The 14,446-nt window shown below is 48.3% G+C and overlaps 1 protein-coding gene across 2 annotated transcripts in view; it reads right to left on the bottom strand.

Moving 5' to 3' along the window:
• Positions 1-14,446, bottom strand: part of CASZ1 (castor zinc finger 1) — a 259,152-nt gene that overhangs the window by 122,708 nt on the left and 121,998 nt on the right. For both annotated transcript variants that reach the window (XM_039367870.1, XM_039367871.1), the window contains exon 3: positions 12,258-12,355. In XM_039367870.1, coding sequence (XP_039223804.1) covers positions 12,258-12,261 — 4 coding nt within the window. In that variant the 5' untranslated portion in view covers positions 12,262-12,355. The remainder of the gene's footprint in view (positions 1-12,257; positions 12,356-14,446) is intronic.

Genomic DNA, 14,446 nt, shown 5'->3' with positions numbered 1-14,446 from the left:
AGCGTTTCCACGCTGCCTTTAAGAGCGGGTCGATGCCTAGCAAGGTGACCGACGATAATAAAACCATAATGCTGCGATTATAAAAAGGAGCCAGGGCTGAGAAAACTCACAAAGCCCAGCCGTTCGGAACACACGACGGCCGTTTGGGTCTTGGAAGATCGTGTCGGCTTCTCTAGAACGGAAACGCTTTCTGCGTGAGGTCTGATCAGGGCCACCTAAGGATCTGGGAAAGATCAGTGGGGAAGCGGGGTGGGAATAAGCGCATAAGCGCATTGCAGCCCGTCCATATTTCCCATCCTTCTTCTCATGACCCAAAACCATGCCTCGCTTTTCACCAAAACCGCTGCTTTTCACCCATTTCTCCTGCACTTTGCGCTTCTCCCCACGAAAAGCTTCACCTCCAGGTTTGGCCCCGAGGGGTCAACAGGAAAAAGCTGAGTAAAGACCTGGAGGTGCTGCTTTACTTGTCTCTTCAAATATTAGCTCATTTTTTTTCCCCTTTCTGGATGACCATGATCTGCTCCAACGGCAACCATCACAAAGCCCCGAGGAGAAGCTTACGTAGGGGACCAGCCGTAGTTCAGGGGATACAGCACCTGCTTTGAATTCAAAGCATCCCAAACCATTCGTAGGAAGGGGGGGGGGATTTGCTGTCCCAGTTGACAAATGGGCAGATAATTTCCCTTTTGTATGGATCTTCTAGAGCAGAGATCCCCAACCTTTTGGGCACCAGGGACCGGTTCCGTGTAGAGAGGTTTTTCCACGGACTGGAGGGTGTGTGGTTTTGTGTGCTGCCTGCATCCCGCAGATGAGGCTTTGCTTGTTTATGCAGCCTGGTTGCTGGCATGCTGCGGCCCAGTGCTAGTCTACGGTCCAGAGGTTGGGGACCCCTGTTCTAGAGCTTAGTGTCAACAGGATTGCAGCCTGCTGTGTCTCTGAACCCTTCCACAGCACCTCATGGGAAGACATGTCCATCTGTGTGTGATTTGGCCTTCAGGAAAACCTACTTATAGATGGCCCCCATCTTTTGCTCTGATCTTCCATGGCTCAAGATCCGTCTCCCCTCCCTACCGCTTGGCACAGATCAGCAGCACACAAAGTCCGGGGTGGGATTACAAAGATGAGAAGGCAACATTCCCAAATATCCATCCGAACGTTGAAGGCAGCCACAGAAGGGACGGAATCACAAAATAAAGAAGAGGTACTAGCTTGGGGGTACCCAGCAGAGCCCAAGCTGGTCCTGGAAAGCAATAGGTGGATCTTTTCTGCAAACCCCTTTCATCTTAAATCAAGGGAGAGATGTGGTGCTTCATTCCCCCCCCCCTTTTTTTTTCCTAGTAGGCCTCTCCTTGGAAGAAAAAGAATGCTTCCTATCAGGCTATATTGATCCCTTACCAGGAAAACCTACTCTATGGGTAAACCCTGACTGGAGGGTTCGCTCTCCATGGTATCCACAATCCACAAAAAACCACCACAATTCTTTAAGTTAGGGGTCCCCCAACCCCCGGTCCATGGACCAGTACTGGGCCTTGGCATGCCAGCACCTGGTCTGCACAAACAAGCAAAGTCCCATCCGTGGGATGCAGGCAGCACACAAAACTACGTACTCTCTGGTCCGTGGAAAAACCTTTCTCCAAAAACCAGTCCCTGGTACCCAAAAGATTGAGGACCTCTGCTTATATCGCTAACCAACGCTTGCTCCTGGGGAGGAAAGCTATGGCAAATCTAAACAGCATACTAAAAAAGCAGAGACATCACCCTGCCAACAAAAGTGCATATAGTCCAGGTCGTGGTTTTCCCAGTTGCAATGTATGGCTGTGAAAGTTGGACCGTAAGAAAGGCCGAGCGCCAAAGAATGGAGGCCTTTGAACTCTGGTGCTGGAGAAGACTCCTGCGAGTTCCCTGGACTGCAAGGCGATCAAACCGGTCAGTCCTAGAAGAGATCAACCCCAACTGCTCTTTAGAAGGCCAGATCCTGAAGTTGAAACTCAATTACTTTTCCCACCTGATGAGAAGGAAGGACTCACTGGAGAAGAGCCTGATGCTGGGAAAGATGGAGGGCAAGAGAAGAAGGGGACGACAGAGAATGAGGTGGCCGGATGGAGTCACTGAAGCAGCAGGCGTGAGCTTAAATGGACTCCAGAAGATGGTAGAGGACGGGAAGGCCTGGAGGAACCTTGTCCATGGGGTCGCGATGGGTCGGACACGACTTTGCAACTAACAACAACAATGGGTAAATGGTGAAGAAGGGACAGGGCCCCCTCCTGAAGAAGCCCTGTTGGAGGTACTTAACTGTTTAATGTTGGATTGTCTGATTGCACACCAAGGTTCCAGCAAGCCGCCTTCGTGCCTTGGCGGGGCTGGTGATGACAGAGCTGGAAAACGAGAGTTTTCCCGCAGAAGGTGAGTGTTCCCCAAAGCCTTGAACGATATTCCCCGGTCCCTGAAACTGACAAATCCCGACTAGCGTTGGTTTCGAGGCAATCACCGGGCACAGATCTGGTTTGTTTTATGCCATTCTGGCAGAGCGGAAAGAAAGCTTCTTTTGCCAGGCGCCCTGAAGTTGCCAGTCTGGGGAGTTGCCCGTGAAGCAAAACAAAAAAGTTAATTATCTAAGCTTTTTTTTCTTCTTCTTTAATAAATAAGGGAAACTGGCTGAGCCGGATTCTTGGCAGGGCTCCGTCTCCCCCTTTATCGCCCATCAGTTTCTGTGACACATTATTCAAAGGATAAAGTTTTGCAATGAACGGAGTTGTTACTAAATCCTTTTTTTTTTTCTCTCCCTCCCTCTTCTCATTCCGACTTCCCTCCTCCTTCTCCTGCTTCTTAATGTCAAAGAAAAGGAGAATTCATGCAAACGCTGGCAAATCAAGAAGAATTAAAACAAGGCTCCCTCTCTAGGCCTCCTCAGGAGGCAATTTCCCATCCTGTTAGGTAAGACTTTACTTGAGATAATTTATTTGGATTCAGAACCAGAACGTTCTGGATCAAGTTGGTGAATGTGCCAACACTGGAAGTTTTTAAGAAGAGACTGGACGGCCATTTGTCCGATATGGTATAGGGTTTCCTGCATGAGCAGGGGGTTTTGACTAGATGACCTCCAAGATCCCTTCCAATTTTATTGTTATTATTAACAACCTGCCTCCAGAAGCTGTGAATGCTCCAACACTGTAAGTTTTTAAGAAGAGACTGGACGGCCATTTGTATGAAATGGTATAGGGTTCTCTGCCTGAGCAGGAGGTTGGACTAGATGACCTCCAAGGTCCCTTCCAACTGTTATTCTATTAAGAGAGGAGCAACCTATTCTCCAAAGCACCGGAAGGCAGGACAAGAAGCAATGGATGGAAACTCATCAAGAAGAGAAGCAACCTGGAACTAAGGAGAAACTTCCTGACAGTGAGAACAATTAACCAGTGGAACAACCTGCCTCCAGAAGCGATGAATGCTCCAATACTGGAAGTTTTTAAGAAGAGACTGGACAGCCATTTGTCTGAAATGGTATAGGGTTTCCTGCCTGAGCAGGGGGCTGGACCAGGTGACCTTCAAGGTCCCTTCCAACTGTTATTCTATTAAGAGAGGAGCAACCTATTCTCCAAAGCACCGGAAGGCAGGACAAGAAGCAATGGATGGAAACTCATCCAGGAGAGAAGCAACCTGGAACTAAGGAGAAACTTCCTGACAGTGAGAACAATTAACTAGTGGAACAATCTGCCTCCAGAAGTTGTGGGTGCTCCATCGCTGGAGGCTTTTAAGAAGAGACTGGATGGCCATTTGTCTGAAATGGTGTAGGGTTTCCTGCCTGAGCAGGGGGCTGGACCAGATGACCTCCAAGGTCCCTTCCAATTTTATTATTATTAAGTCTAACCTCTCCTCGTCTTCCCTGTTCTTTCTCAGTTCTTCCCAATGTATACTTTTTTTTCCTGCTCACCTTGGAAACAGCCAGGACATTCAACACACTTAACTCATTTCATAAAACTGTACGCCACCCCGTCATGGAGTGGTTCTAGCTAAACCACCCACAGTGTGACCAAACGCCATCCTAATATCAGGCACCAGAGAGCAACCCACTCCTGGGGTTTTGTTTTATGGCATCTCGGGGGCCATACGGACTTCGAGGTGAATGTTAGTCTACAGGGCAGGCCCAAGGCCGCTTGGCGTGTTCTCCTTCAGACAGAAAGCATTAGAAGCCCAGTAGAAGTAGTGCTGCCCAAGAATTTTAGTTGGCTCCCAGCAGCTGCACAATCAACTTGTTCACAGCAAAGATAAGCCTTAATGGTTCCACTTTATACACCGGGGTGTTGCCAACCCTCTTCGAGGTGGCATATCCTTTTTCCTTTTGTCTCCTTTTATTCCCTGCAAGAAGATTTTATCTGTGTAGGAGTGTATATCTGCAAATATTCATGCTTTGTTGACTTCCAGGATTTTATATTCCTGAAAACTGCGGGCAAAAAAGGAGCGAGAGACAGGTTATAGTTATTCTCCAGAATCCGAGGAACTGGGGTGGGGGTCTTAGTGTTTCCTACCCCCTTAAAAAAATTAGAATCCCAGGCTGCCCAAATTCCTAAGCTTTATAACAAGAAATCAAACTACACAACAGCCTACACACCAGCCTCTGGCCTGAAGTCCTGCTTTTGGGTATTCAAGCATTCTCTGGAGCTTTTGTGATGTTATTTCCTGCTCCGTGCTGCCTGTCTCATATTTTCAGTGCTCGCCAGACCGTGAATTCACCTTCATACCAGTTAGAGGGTTATTTAGCTTTTTCTGACACCAATAACCATCTTTGCCTCTACAAGCAGCTCTGCCAGTCAAACACTTGGTTCTTTTTCACACATGGGGAGAGAGAATGAATTGCTCACCAATCTGTTCTGGGGACTGGAGAACATCCATGGCTCTTAAGCTCTCCAAATCCCAACCCCAAGAAGGTTTTCCTGACGGGAAAACATGCAATTCAGTGGGAGACAAGGATGACAGGGCACGAAGGACGGAAACTGAGACAGAGAAGAAGTGATGGATACTCAAAAGAGGTGCTGAGCAAGAAAGGCAGATACCCCATGGAGAAGGAAGAAAGGAAGAAAGAAAGAAAGAAAGAAAGAAAGAAAGAAAGAGAAAGAAAGAAAGAAAGAAAGAAAGGGAGGAAGAAAAAGAAAAAGAAAGAAAGAAAGAGAAAGGAAGGGAGGGAGGAAGAAAGGAAAGAAGGAAGAGAGAAATAAAAAGGAAGAAAGAAAGAAAGAAAGAAAGGAAAGGAAGAAAGAAAGAAAGAAAAAGAGAAAGGAAGGAAGGAAGAAAGAAAGAAAAAGAAAGGAAGGAAGGAAGAAAGAAAAGAAAGAAAGAAAAAGAGAAAGGATGGAAGGAAGAAAGAAAGAGAAAGGAAGGAAGGAAGGAAGGAAGGAAGAAAGAAAGAAAGAAAGAAAGAAAGAAAGAAAGAAAGAAAGAAAGAAAGAAAGAAAGAAAGAAAGAAAGAAACCACTTTGATCCACCAAGTTAATACTGGGACTCTCTTATAGCAAAACTAAATCCCAGCCTCGTGAAAGTCACTTTCTCTTCTATTCAGTTGTAGAATAAATAAATAAATTCCAGGAGCTGACGTCCCCAAACTGGAGAAGACGACCAGAAAGAGAAAGCAGAGAAAAACCCATCAAATCTCTGCCTCAACCCGACTGCCGTCTGGCTGCATTCCCACATCCTCTGCGTTTAACGCTCTCTCTCTCTCTCTCTCTCTCTCTCTCTCTCTCTCTCTCTCTCCCCCCCCCCCCCCCCCCCCCCCCCCCGTTGCTGACTGGCTTGTGGAGGTGATAAAAAGGAATGTCTACACACGGGATCTTGCTATTGTTCTTCAACAACTCAGGCCTCACCTTCGCCAGCTCTCCCTCCCGCCAAGCTCCTTAATGGTGTTTTAATAGGTCGGGCTAGCGCATCTGCCAACAGGTAGGCTTCAAGCAAGGAGAATTAAGTTAGTTAAGAGAACCAAAGTAAATAATCAACAGCTTCTTTTAAAGAGAAAGCTTCACTCAAAAGCTTCACTCACTGCCTCCTGACACCAGGGCTTGAGAGCTGCTTAAAAGAACTCCGTAACCCAAGAGGAAGTTTGAATCTGGAAGCCACTCACTCACTCACTCACTCACTCACTCACTCACTCTCTCTCTGTCTCTCCATCAACTCAACTGCAATGTGAAGCTTAATTATAGTGACTCACTAAGCAGGGGTGTTGTAAGAATGACAACCAAGTCCTCTGGTAATGGACTCGGGATGACTGAAAGCCCTCGATATAAATACTAATTATTATTATTGTTGTTATTATCAGGAGCAGCAGGAGGAGTTGTAATAACAACAAGCCTCGTGGCACGGATAGACGCTTTCGCCAACCGTTGAAAAGAGTTTTCAAGACTTTCCAACAATGCCAGTCATGCTCACCAGGTCTTTGAGCGGCTCTGTTGAGAACTGCTGTGATTTAAAGGGAAATGAATACAAGGCAGGTATTGCGGATTGATTTTTTTCCCCCTTTCCGTTGTACATTTGATCCTGTCTATACTGTTTTATTTCAACATGTCAGTGGCTATTAATGGGCATTTTGCTCAAAAAAAAAAAAACAGGGCAGGCACGCTACGGCGAGGGCATCCCCAAGGCAATTCGGAGACGCCTGGCAAAAAGTGTGCAAAAATGGACAACTCCGTTACCACCACCACCCCCCTGCCGCCCCCAGCTAGAATCTCTGTGCTTGGGAGAAGCAGCACCTGTTGAACACCACAGGCTCCCCCTCCGATGGAGAGATGCAACAGCCTGCATGTAAAAGAACAGAGCAGAAAGATTCCCCTCTTCAGTTGGGGCTTCCCACCTGCTTCTGTATAGAAGCTCAGCCAGTGAAGGAATAAACGTTAAATCAGGGAATAACCCCGTCTTTATATTAGTTGTTGCTTTTATTTCTGAGCAAGATAAATGAAAAGGTAGACACGGGACTTCGTTTTTCTTTTCATTTCATAAGCAGAGCAGTTTCCCTTTTAGGCGACACACAAACACACTCTTCAAAAAGGCAAAGCAAGGAAACTTCCTTGCATATTTCACTCCCAAAAGCAAAGTGACTTGGGGAGGGTGAGGAATCCTTCCTTCCTTCCTTCCTTCCTTCCTTCCTTCCTTCCTTCCTTCCTTCCTTCCTTCCTTCCTTCCTTCCTTCCCTCCCTCCCTCCCTCCCTCCCTCCCTCTTTCTTTCTTTCTTTCTTTCTTTCTTTCTTTCTTTCTTTCTTTCTTTCTTCTGGCTTCCTTCCTTCCTTCCTTCCTTCCTTCCTTCCTTCCTTCCTTCCTTCCTTCCTTCCTTCCTTCCTTCCTTCCTTCTTTCTTTCTTTCTTTCTTTCTTTCTTTCTTTCTTTCTTTCTTTCCTGGCTTCCACCATATCCATTTGTTCAGTGGTGGGATTCAACCAGTTCGCACCACTTCAGCAGAACCGGCAGCTAATTTTTGGTTGCCCAGGCCCAGAATGGACTTCCGGAAGTGACATCCACACAAGAGAATGGTTGTTTGCCTATTTGAATCAACACCACTGCATTTGCTTTTAAAAAAAATCATATTACTGGGGGGAAAGGGGATCAATGACTCCTGCCCTTTGAAGAAAAACAATCGCCAAGATCGCTGCAAACGAGACAGTGTTTTACTTCGCTTCATCTAAAACAGGCTGACAATTTGGGGTTGTTGCCACGGTGACAGCACAACACAGTTATCCCGGCTGCCTGTTGCAAAGCAATCAATTAACTTAATGCCACTGGGTGCCTGCTTTCTGCTCGACTGCAAAGATACAGCCTTTTTTTTTTAATGTTTTTTTTTTTGACCACTTGTGCCTTGTTGCATCAGGACCCGTCGCCTGCTCCAGTTCTGCCTCGTCCTCCCTTGTTTGAGAAGTTTTCTTTCTCGATACCGGCAAATCAAAACCGATCCGATAGCGGTCCTTGATTTCTCCTGCTAAGCGTTTCGTTTGATCCACCAATGCATTTGTATTTGATTTTACACATTTTTTTCCCCAGACTGAAGTGCTCTGATTTTAATTCTCCCTAGCCCCCTTTTTTTTTAGTCCTCTTCTCTACCCTCCTAAGGTTCAGATTGGCTGAAGGTCAATTTAGGGAAGTCATTGGGCAAGAGAGGATCTGACAAACCCCCACCCACCCACCCTGCCCCCCAATTCTCTTCAGTCCAAATCTCTATCCACTCTGATGCTTGATAACTTGATAGGATGAAGAAGGGAGGACCCCCCCCCAACTCCCTCACTCCGCCACTCATTCACACGAACATTTGCTGAAGTTTTTATAAATATTGTCACCATCCCTACAGAAAACCTTACTCTGCTGTAGTCCGCAGACTCCTCTGCACTGGCGTGTCTATCTAGTTCAGTGGTTCTCAACCTTTTTAATGCCTCTACGACCCCAACCGGTCATAAGTCGAGGACTACTCAACTGGTCGTAAGTCGAGGACTACCCAACTGGTGCAGCACCGTTTGCAGAAGGGGACTTTGGGCGGGCTCAGCAGGGCAGAGACAGCCTGGACAATTCCTATTGACTTTGGAAAGCCAATAGAATTAGACTCTATTCAAGAGAGTCTATTCTATTGGCTTTCAAAAGCCAAGAGAATAAAAGGGAGGAGCACAGCTAAGGAAAAGGGGGGAAAAAATGGCGGAGACCCCCGTGAAATGGTCATTCGACCCCAAATGGGGTTCCCACCCACAGGTTGAGAACCACTGCAATAGAATAAAAGGGAGTAGCACAGCTAAGGAAAAGGGGGGGGGGAAATGGCGGACTGCGTTGTTTGGCGACCCCCGTGAAATGGTCGTTCGACCCCAAATGGGGTCCCGACCCACAGGTGGAGAACCACTGGTCTAGTTTGCATCTTTTCTCTCCCTCTCGCCCCCTCCCTCTCTCCCCCCCCTCTCTCTTGCACTATTTAACGGCTGATGCATTGCCTGCCCCATCGTAGCGCAGAGATTCTTCCCCGCCCTCCATATCTAAAAGCCAATTTGTCAGGGTTCCTGTTGGTGGAAGAAGCCTTGTTGACTGCTGCCTGTCCATTCTGGCCCAGATTATAAGCATATTGCACTGTTCTCTCCACACGAGGCCCGGGAAATCCAATACGTTGAAAGGTTAATGCAATCAATTAGGGTGACAAGGAAGTAAAGGGAGGCTTTGGAGTAGATGAAAAAGAGAGACAAAGGCTGAAGAAGCTTCTGCAGAAGATTGGGGGGGGGGAGGGAAGAGGAGATAAGAACGTAACCCCCCCCCCAATTTTCCTCTCTACACACTAGACCTGGGCAAACCCCACTTCACTGTCAATTGGGCAATAACCTGTCTTGCAGTGCCAAAAGGGCCAACACAGTGCTGGGTTGCATTGACAGAGGGATAGAATCAAGATCACGTGGAGTGTTAATACCACTTTACAAGGCCTTGCTAAGGCCACACTTGGAACACTGCATCCAGTTTTGGTCACCACGATATTAAAAAAGAAAGAGTACAAAGAAGAGCAACAAGGATGATCAGGGGACTGGAGGCTAAAACATATAAGGAACGGCTGCTGGAAAATACGAAGGGCGAAAGATCCATATATATATATATTTATTTTAAATAATCGAATTGTTAAATTGCCCCCGCGGGCGAGTTGTCCCATTCCTCGGTGCGGGAAGGACGGTGTCTGGAAAGAGACCGGCAGAAGGCCACAGAGATCCAGGAGGGAAGAGTAAAAGAGATTTGAGGAGGGAGGCGGGAGAAATCTCTGATGGAGCAGCGCGGGAGGGGAGGCAGGAGGGAAAGAGCTGTAACCAGGGCGGTGAAGCCCGCAAAAGGAAGCATCCGCCTGTCCCTTTGAGCGCGCGAGGCAGGGTGCTCACAGGGCGACCTACACCATGCCCGGCTGTGATCGCGTTTCAGGGCCACTGCCTGGCAATTCCAGAGACAATAAGAGGGCGCCTTTGAAGTCGGAGAAAGAAACTGAAAAGCAAAAAAGGGGAGACATTTCTGCAAGGCTGGAGGGGGGGAGGGAACAGAGATGCGTGCAAAGCGAAGGGCCAAGTAGGAGGGTGGGACGGTGGGGAGGACAAAGCCCGGAGTTGGGCGCCCAGTGGGGCTCCCTGAAACCAAAGGAAACAAACCGTTGACGAGTGGGGCACATGCTGCCTCTGTCTGCCTCTGGCTCCTTCTCCCCCCCCCTCCCCACTGAAGCCCCCTGCCTCCAGAGAGGCCATGTCAATGATGGATGGATGAGCAAGGCCCGGCCCATTCTTGCCCGTGTTGCAGCGGAAAATTATTTACATAACATTGGCCTTCTATCGGTCACCCCTGACACCATCCGGGCTGGGCTCCCTGCGTGCATCAGCCTGGGGAAGAGAGAGGCTCTGCTCACACCCTCTCTTGACACCTGGCTGAAGAGAGGAGGGGGACAGGTGGGGAGCAGGCAGGAGCCTCCAGAGATAGTTACCAGGCAGCTGAAAACGGTGGGGCGAGGGGAATATTCAACATTTATTGCCCTGGCCCTAAGGCAAAATGGCTCAGGACAGCTAACGCAGGTGAGTTCTCACGGATTTAGAGAAATTGCACATTTGGCCTGGCTTGAACCTCTGGTGTGTATGTGTGTGTATGTGTAGGGGGGAAATGTTCCTTTTAAAAGTAGCACGGCTGGGAGGGTGGCTTCAGCCTTCCGTTCTCCCTAGAGGTCTTCAAAGAGGGGCTCAGGATCCCATCTCTGCCTCTTCTCCCCCAGATGCAGGGTTTGAGCCTTTTCTGCTTGGCCTGGTTCAAAGTGTGTGTGGGGGGGTCTGATCCAGAAAAGGAAGCCCTGCTTTGGAGAAGGACCCCCTAACAAGATGAGAACTCCGAGGTGGAAATGTGCCACAGGTGGCCTGCTTAATCTCAAACTGCTGACCACGAAGATTTCAAATTGAGGTCTCCTGAAAGACGGTCTGCAAATCCTGCGGTAACAAAAGCTTCTTATATACGGGGAGAATTCGAACGTTAAGTCCTCAAACGGGTATTTCCCCTTCTTTCCCCGCAAGAGACCAGGCCGCCACATGGGCCCAGCGTAGCATCAGGAGGAAGCCAGACCTAGGAAAGTGGGTGGCTGCAGGCTGGGCCTTTTCCTGACGCTTTATATCAGGGGTCTTCAAAATTGGCCCTTCGTGACTTGTGGACTTCAACTCCCAGAATTCCTCAGCCAGGATGGAGAACTATGGCCCCCTTCATGACTTGTGGACTTCAACTCCCAGAATTCCTCAGCCAGCATGGGGAACTAAGGCCCTTTCATGACTTGTGGACTTCAACTCCCAGAATTCCTCAGCCAGCATGGGGGAAACTAAGGCCCCTTCATGACTTGTGGACTTCAACTCCCAGAATTCCTCAGCCAGCATGGGGAACTATGGCCCCCTTCATGACTTGTGGACTTCAACTCCCAGAATTCCTCAGCCAGCATGGGGAACTATGGCCCCCTTCATGACTTGTGGACTTCAACTCCCAGAATTCCTCAGCCAGCATGGGGAACTATGGCCCCCTTCATGACTTGTGGACTTCAACTCCCAGAATTCCTGAGCCAGCATGGGGGAAACTATGGCCCCCTCATGGCTCGTGGACTTCAACTCCCAGAATTCCTCAGCCAGCATGGGGAACTAAGGCCCCCTCATGACTCGTGGACTTCAACTCCCAGAATTCCTCAGCCAGCATGGGGAACTATGGCCCCCTTCATGACTCATGGACTTCAACTCCCAGAATTCCTCAGCCAGCATGGGGAACTATGGCCTCCTCATGACTCGTGGACTTCAACTCCCAGAATTCCTCAGCCAGCATGGGGAACTATGGCCCCCTTCATGACTTGTGGACTTCAACTCCCAGAATTCCTCAGCCAGCATGGGGGAACTAAGGCCCCTTCATGACTTGTGGACTTCAACTCCCAGAATTCCTCAGCCAGCATGGGGAAACTAAGGCCCCCTCATGACTCGGGGACTTCAACTCCCAGAATTCCTCAGCCAGCATGGGGAACTATTGTCCCCTTCATGACTTGTGGACTTCAACTCCCAGAATTCCTCAGCCAGCGTGGCTGGCTGAGGAATTCTGGGAGTTGAAGTCCACAAGTCATCAAAGGGCCAAATTTGAAGACCCCTGCTTTATAGTGTGTCTTTTAGGTCCAGGGAAGTATAAAAACATCAGAAAGGCTATCCGATGGATCTAAGCACCACACACATACACACACACACACACGCACGCACAAAAGTAAGAAAAAAGACCCCGTGTGGGCAGACATACCCATTTGTCGTCCTGGTGGGCTCTCCTACTTTTCGAGAGCTCTGGATTCAGATCCCGCAAATTCGTTGATTGAACTAAAGCTGTGGAGTCACTTCATCCTGGGGGGAAAAAAGGGAAGATGGTCAGTTCCTGAGACCCCAGAACCCTGATTATTTAGCAGTCCAGGAAGGCAGAGACTACCCCAGTCTTCCCATTTCATCACTTAAATGGGATGTTAATGTGGAATTATGGCAGGAAAAAAACCAAGCCTCCCTCACCTGCAGCCTTCCTACCTTGCATGAGGTAGAATCTGAGCAGGGGGAGAAAAAAAAGTTAAAATGTTTTAAGAGGGTTAATTATCTTATGCTTCTTTTCTCCCTATAATCCACCTCACAATCAGGCTGTTTGTCTGTTATGGAGGACAGGAAGGTCTTTCCAGTACAAAAGGGAGAGAAATTTTTACTCAGATCTCTGCTGCCTGACAAGAGTCACCATTCAAACGACTACATTCAATTGGTTGGTTTGTTGAAAATAAAATCTGGTCGACAAACCTTTCAATCGTTCTAAAAGCAAAATAAATACATAAATAAAAATCAAGCAGAGCGGCCAGGGCAATGCTACAGTCCACAAAGAAGAAACATACACAATCTTACCTAAGAGTCATAAAATATTATATTATATGATTCGTAAAATATTATAAACAGCGCCATAAATCCTCCTATTCCTTAAATTCGATTATTTGTGACCTCACTAGGAAGGATTTTAGCCCTAGGCCAGGGCTCTTTTATGACTGGTGGACTTCAACTCCCAGAATTCCTGAGCCAGCCATGCTGAGGGGAAAGGGAGAGGCTTCCAAGCTGAGCCGTGCTGGCTCAGGAATTCTGGGAGTTGAAGTCCACGAGTCATGAGGGGGCCATAGTTCCCTCACGCTGGCTCAGGAATTCTGGGAGTTGAAGTCCACGAGTCATGAGGGGGCCATAGTTCCCTCACGCTGGCTCAGGAATTCTGGGAGTTGAAGTCAAGTCATGCATAGTTCCCTCACGCTGGCTCAGGAATTCTGGGAGTTGAAGTCCACGAGTCATGCATAGTTCCCTCACGCTGGCTGAGGAATTCTGGGAGTTGAAGTCCACGAGTCATGAGGGGGCCATAGTTCCCTCACGCTGGCTCAGGAATTCTGGGACTTGAAGTCCACAAGTCATAAAAGAGCCCAGGTTGCCTATTTCTGACCTAGGCAAGTGACCATTTTGTCAAAGCCAGAGGAGAAATGCAGCCCAGGAATCTCTTGTCTCCAACACATGGCCTAGGGACTAGAATCCTTATTTTAAAATCACTTTTAGACATTGAAATTTGACTGCCTGAACCAGCAGAACGAAAGCAAAACATGTGGCCAATTTAACCTGGTTCAGGGATTAGTTGCTGTTTCTTTGAAAAGGGACCACAGAGGCAAATGTTCCGTTCCAGCCGTTCTTTTCTCTTTCTTTTTAAAAAAGATTTTTTTTGTCTTGAGGGGGACGACACACAAATGGGGTGGGGGTGGGGTGGGGAGCAAGCTTCAGCACATAAGCTCGAAAGATAGCTGCTGTGAGGTCTGCAATCTTTTCACAGTCTCCTCCACGTCTTGCAACAGTTGCAATAAAAGAAACCAACCCCAAAAAACAACAACAGTCAAAGTAAATTGAATTATTTAGACCCATATGTTCTCAAACTGTGAAGGAGCCTAAAAAAAAAAAAAGAATCATATTGTGAGATTTCCGATCTGGAGCCTCCTCGTGTTTGGACCATGGAGGGGGAAAAGGCAGAGCCAGCTGCTTACAAAACAGCTGGCCAGGGGTTCCGGTTTCAGGTGACGCCTTCGCTGGCCCACTCGGTGGGTGTAACCCACAGAGCACCCCCCCCTATTCCTTACCCCCTCAAAAATAAGGCTATAGGCAGGCATGGCGGAGTCCCCCTTTGCAGCGGGGGGCGTGGGGTGGAGAGAGAAAGGGGTCTGGGGGGGGAGAGAAGGGATTATTCGAGGAAGGGGGAGCAACTGAAACTCGCAGCTAGGCTGGCGTTTTTCCAGTCCCGTGCGATCTTTAAAACCGCCTTGCAAGGTAGGCCATTGTTCCTGGTGGGAAGGAGACTAGAGGGGGCAGGGGTCTGCACCTTCCCAGCCTTCCTCCTTGTGTCCACGACACCGGCCACTTTGTCCGAGGAGTTCAAAGTCATCT

This window comes from Crotalus tigris, unplaced genomic scaffold (assembly GCF_016545835.1).
Source record: "Crotalus tigris isolate CLP2741 ecotype Arizona unplaced genomic scaffold, ASM1654583v1 scf7180000020588.15403103151:6194809, whole genome shotgun sequence".
NCBI lineage: Eukaryota > Metazoa > Chordata > Lepidosauria > Squamata > Viperidae > Crotalus > Crotalus tigris.
The sequence above is the reverse complement of the archived record's forward strand: the minus strand, read 5'-3'. Positions and strand labels throughout refer to the sequence as shown.